Source organism: Cervus elaphus, chromosome 22 (genome assembly GCF_910594005.1).
Source record: "Cervus elaphus chromosome 22, mCerEla1.1, whole genome shotgun sequence".
NCBI classification, from domain to species: Eukaryota; Metazoa; Chordata; class Mammalia; order Artiodactyla; family Cervidae; genus Cervus; species Cervus elaphus.
This window is the reverse complement of record NC_057836.1, coordinates 59,527,280-59,535,075: the sequence shown is the minus strand read 5'-3', so window position 1 is coordinate 59,535,075 and position 7,796 is coordinate 59,527,280. Positions and strand designations below refer to the sequence as shown.

The 7,796-nt window shown below is 40.2% G+C and overlaps 1 protein-coding gene across 1 annotated transcript; it reads right to left on the bottom strand.

Moving 5' to 3' along the window:
• Positions 1-4,450: 4,450 nt before the first annotated feature.
• On the bottom strand, positions 4,451-5,389 carry LOC122680274 (olfactory receptor 6C1-like). Its single transcript, XM_043881458.1, has one exon. The coding sequence runs from the start codon at positions 5,387-5,389 to the stop codon at positions 4,451-4,453; it is 939 nt and encodes a 312-aa protein (XP_043737393.1).
• Between the last annotated feature and the right edge of the window lie 2,407 nt (positions 5,390-7,796).

The window sequence follows — 7,796 nt, the reverse complement described above, 5'->3', positions numbered from 1 at the left end:
ACACATGGAGAGATATACCAATTCTTGGATTGGAAGAATCAATGTATCAAAATCACAGTTCTAAAAGACGCATGTACCCTAATGTTCATTGCAGCAAAATTCACAATAGCCAGGACATGGAAGCAACCTTGATGTCCATTGACAGATGAATGGATAAAGAAGTTGTATTAAGCACATGCACAGAGAAGGTTGTCATAGGGTCACAAAGGGTTGGCCCCTACTGAGCACACATGCATAACCATATGCTGGGTTATAAACTGGTTCATAAACCAAGTATCCACATAAAGGAACAAATTTGAGTCAGTTGTAGTGAGGTGCATGAATCTAGAGCCTGCTATACAGAGTGAAGTAAGTCAGAAAGAGAATTGCTGCTGCTGCTAAGTCACTTCAGCCGTGTCCGACTCTGTGTGACCCCATAGACGGCAGCCCACCAGGCTCCCCCGTCCCCGGGATTCTCCAGGCAAGAATACTGGAGTGGGTTGCCATGTCCTTCTCCAGCGCATGAAAGTGAAAAGTGAAAGTGAAGTCGCTCAGTCGTATCCGACTCTTAGCGACCTCATGGACTGCAGCCTACCAGGCTCCTCTGTCCATGGGATATTCCAGGCAAGAGTACTGGTGCGGGGTGCCATTGCCTTCTCCCAGAAAAAGAACAAATGTTGTATATTAATGCATACACGTCAGTTCAGTTCAAACACTCAGTCATGTCTAACACTTTGGGACCCCATGGTCTGCACCATGCCAGGCCTCCCTGCCCATCACCAACTCAATGGCCATTGAGTCAGTGATGCCATCCAAACATCCCATTCTCAGTCATCTGCCTATCCTTCTGCCTTCAATCTTTCCCAGCATCAGGGTCTTTTCATATGAGTCAGTTCTTCGTATCAGATGGCCAGAGTATTGGAGTTTCCGCTTCAGCATCAGTCCTTCCAATGAATATTCAGGATTGATTTCCTTTAGAATGGACTGGTTGGATCTCCTTGTAATCCAAGAGACTCTCAAGAGTCTTCTCCAACACCACAGTTAAAAGGAGAATGTGAGGGTGGGATATTTCAAAAGAACAGCATGTATACTATCTATGGTGAAACAGATCATCAGCCCAGGTGGGATGCATGAGACAAGTGCTCAGGCCTGGTGCACTGGGAAGACCCAGAGGAATCGGGTGGAGAGGGAGGTGGGAGGGGGGATCAGGATGGGGAATACGTGTAAATCTATGGCTGATTCATATCAATGTATGACAAAACCCACTGAAATGTTGTGAAGTAATTAGCCTCCAACTAATAAAAAAAAAAAAAAAGGCATCAATTTTTTGGCACTCAGCTTTCTTTATACTCCAACTTTCACATCCATACACGACTACTGGAAAAACCATAGCTTTGACTAAATGAACATTTGTTGGCAAAGTAATGTCTTTGCTTTTTAATATGCTGGGAAGTTTGGTCATAACTTTTCTTCCAAGGAGTAAGCTTCTTTTAATTTCATGGTTTCGGTCACCATCTGCAGTGATTTTGGAGCCCTCCCAAATAAAATCCATCACTGTTTCCATTGTTTCCCCATCTATTTGCCATGAAGTGATGGGACCAGATACGATGATCTTAGTTTTCTGAATGTTGAGTTTTAAGCCAACTTTTTCACTCTCCTCTTTCACTTTCATCAAGAGGCTCTTCAGTTCCTCTTTGCTTTCTGCCATGAGGGTGGTGTCATCTGTGTATCTGAGGTTATTGATATATCTCCAGGCAATTTTGATTCCAGCTTGTGCTTCATCCAGCCCAGCATTTCTCATGATGTACTTTGTATATAAGTTAAATAAGCAGAGTGACAATATACATCCTTGATGTACTCCTTTCCCTATTTGGAACCAGTCTGCTGTTTCATGTCTGGTTCTAACTGTTGCTTCCTGACCTGCATACAAATTTCTCAAGAGGCAGATCAGGTGGTCTGGTATTCCCATTTCTTTAAGAATTTTCCACTGTTTGTTGTGATCTACACAGTCAAAGGCTTTGCCATAGTCAATAAAGCAGAAGTAGATGTTTTTCTGGGACTCTGTTGCTTTTTTGATGATCCTACAGATGTTGGCAATTTGATCTCTAGTTCCTCTGCCTTCTCTAAATCCACCTTGAACATCTGGAAATTCATGGTTCATGTACTGTTGAAGCTTGGCTAGGAGGATTTTGAGAATTACTTTGCTAGCGTGTGAGATGAGTGCAACTGTTCGGTAGTTTGAGCATTCTTTGGGATTGCCTTTCTTAGGGATTGGAATGAAAACTGACCTTTTCCAGTCCTGTGGCCACTGCTGAGTTTTCCAGATTTGCTGGCCTATTGAGTGCAGCACTTTCACAACATCATCTTTCAGGATTTGAAAGAGCTCAACTGGAATTCCATCACCTCCATTAGCTTTGTTCATAGTGATGTTTTCTAAGGCCCACTTGACTTCATATTCCAGGATGTCTGGCTCTAGGTGAGTGATCACACCATTGTGATTATCTGGGTCATGAAGATCTTTTTTGTGTATTCTTGCCACCCCTTCTTAATATCTTCTGCTTCTGTTAGGTCCATACCATTTATGTACTTTAGTGTCCCCATCTTTGCAAGAAATGTTCCCTTGATATCTCTAATTTTCTTGAAGAGATTTTGAGTATTTCCCATTCTAGTGTTTTCCTGTACTTCTTTGCATTGATCACTGCAGGAGGCTTTCTTATTGCTCTTTACTATTCTTTTGAACTCTGCATTCATATCGGTATATCTTTCCTTTTTTCCTTTGAGTTTGCATCTCTACTTTTCTCAGCTATTTGTAAGGCCTCCTCAGACAACCATTTTGACTTTTTGCATTTCTTTTTCTTGAAGATGGTCTTAATCACCACCTCCTGTAGAATGTCATGAACCTCTGTCCATAGTTCTTCAGGTACTCTATCTACCATATGTAATTTCTTGAATCTATTTGTCACTTCCAATGTATAATTGCAAGGGATTTTATTTAGGTCATATCTGAATGGTCTAGTGATTTCCCTACTTTCTTAAATTTAAGTCTGAATTTGGCAATAAGGAGTTCATGATCTGAGCCACAGTCAGCTCCTGGTCTTGTTTTTGCTGACTGTATAGAACGTCTCCATTTTTGGCTGCATAGAATATAATCAATCTGATTTCGGTATTGACCATCTGCTTATGTCCATGTGTAGAGTCTTCTCTTGTGTTGTTGGAAGAGGGTGTTAGCTATGACCAGTGTGTTCTCTTTGCAAAAGTCTATTGGCCTTTGCTCTGCACCATTCTGTACTCTAAGGCCAAGTTTGCCTATTACCCCAGGTATTTTGTGACTTCCTACTTTTCCATTCCAGTCCCCTATGATGAAAAGGACATCTTTTTTGGATGTTAGTTCTAGAGGTTATAGAACTGTTCAACTTCAGCTTTTTCAGCATTACTGGTCGCGGCATAGACTTTAGTTACTCTGATATTGAATGGCTTGCCTTGGAAATGAACAGAGATCATTCTGTCATTTTTGAGATTGCATCCAAGTACTGCATTGTGGACCCTTTTGTTGACTATGAGGGCTATTTCATTTCTTTTAAGGGATTCTTGTCCACAGTAGTAGATACAATGGTCATCTGAGTTAAATTCACCCATTCCCATCCATTTTAGTTTGCTGATGCTAAAATGTCGATGTTCAATATAGAAGCTAGAAAAATGGTACTGATGAACATATTTCCAGGGCAGCAATAGAGACACAGACATAGAGAACAGACTTGTGTGCATGGTGGCAGTGTGGGTTGAGAGAAGGTGGGATGAATTGAGAAAATAACATTGAAACTTATACATTACATATGTAAAATAGGTAGCCAATGAGAGGTTGGGGAATAACACAGGGAACTTACCCCAGGGCTCTGTGACAACGTAGAGAGGTGGGCTGGGGCAGGAGGTGGGAGTGAAGTCAAGAAGGAGGAGGCATATGAATACTTATGACTGAGTCATGTTAATGTATGGCAGAAACCAAGACAACATTGTTAAACAATTATCCTCCAATTAAAAAAAAAATGAAAAAACAGTGTTTAAAATAATTTAATATTTCCTAAATTTCAAGAAAGAATGTTTCCTGGTGAAATCAAAACACAGGTCTCTCTCATGTCTGCTGCTCTGCCTCTTTCTGTCTGCCCTTAATTTTCTAAGAAATATTGTGAAAACATGAAATCAAAAAACATTTCAAAAAGGGAAATTAAGTCAGTCCAAGGTTAAAGAGCGGAATGAAGAGCCCAAAGGGAGGGAAATACATGAGTGAATGATGGGAATTAGAACGGGAATAGTATATACACTATCTCTGGTAAGATGCTGGCACTGAAAGTATGAGCAGTGAAAAACACTTCCAGGGAAATTATGTGAAAAGGAATGGATTTTGAAAAGCCCTGATTTTTATTTGATTGCTCTTTGTTATGCCTCTAATTTACAAAGCAAGACTTTTAGTTTTTCATTTCCTTGAGAAAAGTAGAGTCTTCCTGACCATGTCCATGAAGGCTCTCTTGACTTGTAGATTCCTTAGGGTATAAATAAAGGGGTTTAGCATGGGGGCTACGGAGGTGTTTAGCACAGCCACCCCCTTGCTCAAAGACATCCTGTCCTTTGCTGATGGATTCATGTACATGAAAATGCAGCTGCCGTAAGAGATGGAGATGACAATCATGTGGGAAGAACACGTGGAAAAGGCCTTTATCCTCTGAGTGGTGGAAGGGATCCTCAAAATTGTTCTGATTATATATGTATAGGACAGAATTATTAATGTCAAAGTGAACATTAAGGTAAACACAGCAGAAGAAAAGCCCATCACCTCTAGTAATTTGGTATTTGAACATGAAAGTTGTAATAAGGGGAAATAATCACAAGTAAAATGATTGATAGCATTGGACTTACAGTAATCAAGCTGTATGAACAGCATGAGTAATGGAAATATAATTAAGAATGAAGCCAGCCAAGAAGCCAAGACCAGCAGGGCGCAGACTCTATGATTCATGATGGTCATGTAATGCAGGGGTTTGCAGATGGCAATGTAACGGTCATAGGACATGGCAGCCAGAAGGTAAAACTCAGTGACTCCCAAGAGAATGAAAAAAAATAACTGAGCCATACAATCATTAAAAGAGATGGTTTTATCTCCTGTAATGATGGTGGCCAGGAACTTTGGTATAGTGACAGTCGTGAATGACACCTCTAATATAGAGAAACTCCTGAGGAAGAAATACATGGGGGTCTGGAGGTGGGCATCCAGCAGGGTCAGGGTGATAATGGTCAGGTTCCCAGTGATGCTGAGCATGTAGGTGATGAGCAGAAAGACAAAGATCACAACCTGAACTTGTGGGTCATCTGACAGTCCCAGGAGGATAAACTTTCTTATTTCTGTGTAGTTTCTCATTATCTTGTTCTTTTCAATAACCTTCAGAGAAAAACACAAAGAAGCTCAAAGAAAAAGGAAATATCCATGGATAGAACTGGAATTTATTTCTGGAAGGGCAATGCCATATTAATTTAACTTGGGAGAACTTATCTTTAAGACTTTTTTCTTTTTTTTTTTTTTTTACCATATGCTAGTGTGTATTTGGGGAGAAGGAAATGACAACCCACTCCAGTACTCTTGCCTGGAAAATCCCATGGATGGAGGAGCCTGGTAGGCTACAGTCCATGGGGTCACGAAGAGTTGGACACGACTGAGCGACTTCACTTTCACTTTTATGCATTGGAGAAGGAAATGGCAACCTACTCCAGTGTTCTTGCCTGGAGAATCCCGGGGAAGGGGGAGCCTGGTGGGCTGCCATCTATGGGGTCGCACAGAGTCAGACACGACTGAAGTGACTTAGCAGCAGCAGCAGCAGCAGCAGTGTGTGTATTTATCATAGAATATTTCTTTTGAAATCCTTATTTTATTGATTGGTATGAGGTTAAAAATATATATTTTAAATTTTATCCAAATCACATACTCTAAATAAGAGGAGTAGGAATTTTAACCTAGGCTTTTGTGAGTGTTTGAAATACTGGAATAGAAATGTTACTTGTTGACTTTATTACATCTTTCCCTAAATAATTTCTTTCCCATTGGGAAGCTCCTCTTCTTTTCTTCAAACTCAGTAAAATTGTGTTATTTCCTAATCTTTTACCTGATTTCTTGTATTAGTATTTGTTAGTTAATATAGAAAATCCAAAAATGTAAGGAAAAAGATCACTCGAATGGGACTGTCTCCCAAATGAACATTACTGGAGTTAAATTTTCAACAATATGAAAGACTTCTAAGTTCTCACTCTGACTCACATTCACCTTCCTAACTTCCAACTCCTTATCTGAATCACATCTAATGGACTCATTGTTGTGACCTCAAGTATTGGAGCAGGGGCTTCTGAACTCTGCAATCTAATGTCTGATGATCTGATATGACAAGGATGCAATAATAATAGAACTAAAGTGAAAAATACACATAATGAGCTTGAACATACTGTAACTACCCCCCACCCAGGTCCATGGAAAAATTATCATCTACTAAATTGATCCCTGATTCCAAAAAGTTAGGGAAATTCTGTAGAGTCCAGAGTACAGAGGAGGCAGAGTGGGTTTTTCATAGGCTGGATCTGTGTCATGGGCTGAGACTAAATTGTATGAATATTTAATACCAAACATAAAGCAATATCTTTCAGAGAACATTTTTTCTTCAAAATTTCTCCCATCTAAATGTCATTATTATACTCTGTATGTGTGTGTGTATTCTACTTTCTATTCTACCTTGTATTTTTATATTTTCCTTTTTTATACAATCATGTTCACTTAGTTAAAGCTCTATTCTGTCAGTATATTGGTATAATTCATTAAATAGCAATGAAAGCCTTCTATTTTGTCTTCCTGCTTAGCAATAATAATAACAATCCATTTACTTAAAAAAAAATACTAAGAATTCCCTCAATAAATTGATCCAGTTCTTTTCAATATCACTCATGCTGTGAATTCAAATTGAATGGTAAAGTTCATTCCAGTATCAGGAGAGATCTTTCTGCAATAGAATATTTAATTTCAAGATATAGGTTTATTGATTTGTTGTACGTGCATGCTTAGTCGCTCAGTTGTCTAGCTCTTTGCAAACCTATGGACCATATCCCATAGGTCAGGCTCTTATATTCATAGGATTCTCCAGACAAGAATACTGGAGTGGGTAGCCATTCCCTTCTCCAGGGGATTTTCCTGACTAAGGGATCCAACTAGGGTCTCCTGCGTTGCTGGCAGATTCTTTATCATTTGAACCAGCAGAGAAGCCGTTTTTAGTATGTATGGCATCATTACTCAGTTCCGTCTGTCAGTCTTGTCTGACTCTTTGCGACCCCGGGGACTGCAGCACCCCAGGCTTTCCTGTCCATCACCAACTCCCAGAGTCCACCCAAACCCGTGTCCATCGAGTCGGTGATGCCATCCAACTGTTAGGTAGTTAGAATAGGGAAAGGAGTCCAGAATGGTGGTGAATAAAAGACCTGGAAGGGAAAAGCCTGTGAAAATAGAATAAAGGAAGGTCCAAGGACCAGAATAAGGACCTCAGGTAAAACAAACAGCACTCCTGGCTGGCCCAATTTACATAGGACAGGCCCAGGGAGAGAGAAACATATAAAAAGAGGAGCCAAAGCTAGCGCTCTCTCTGTCCCGCACTGGGGCGCTCTTCTCTTCACATCTTTGGATCTATGTGCCCTCATGCCTTGGAGATGGATTTTCCTGCTATCTTCTAAATAAAATTGAGCTATAACACTGATTTGTCTAAGAGCTATAACACGGTCCATTTGAGACCTGAGAG

Coding starts and splice junctions, on each gene's coding strand:
- LOC122680274 (XM_043881458.1), bottom strand. CDS start 5,389: ATGAGAAACTACACAGAAATAAGAAAGTTTATCCTCCTGGGACTGTCA.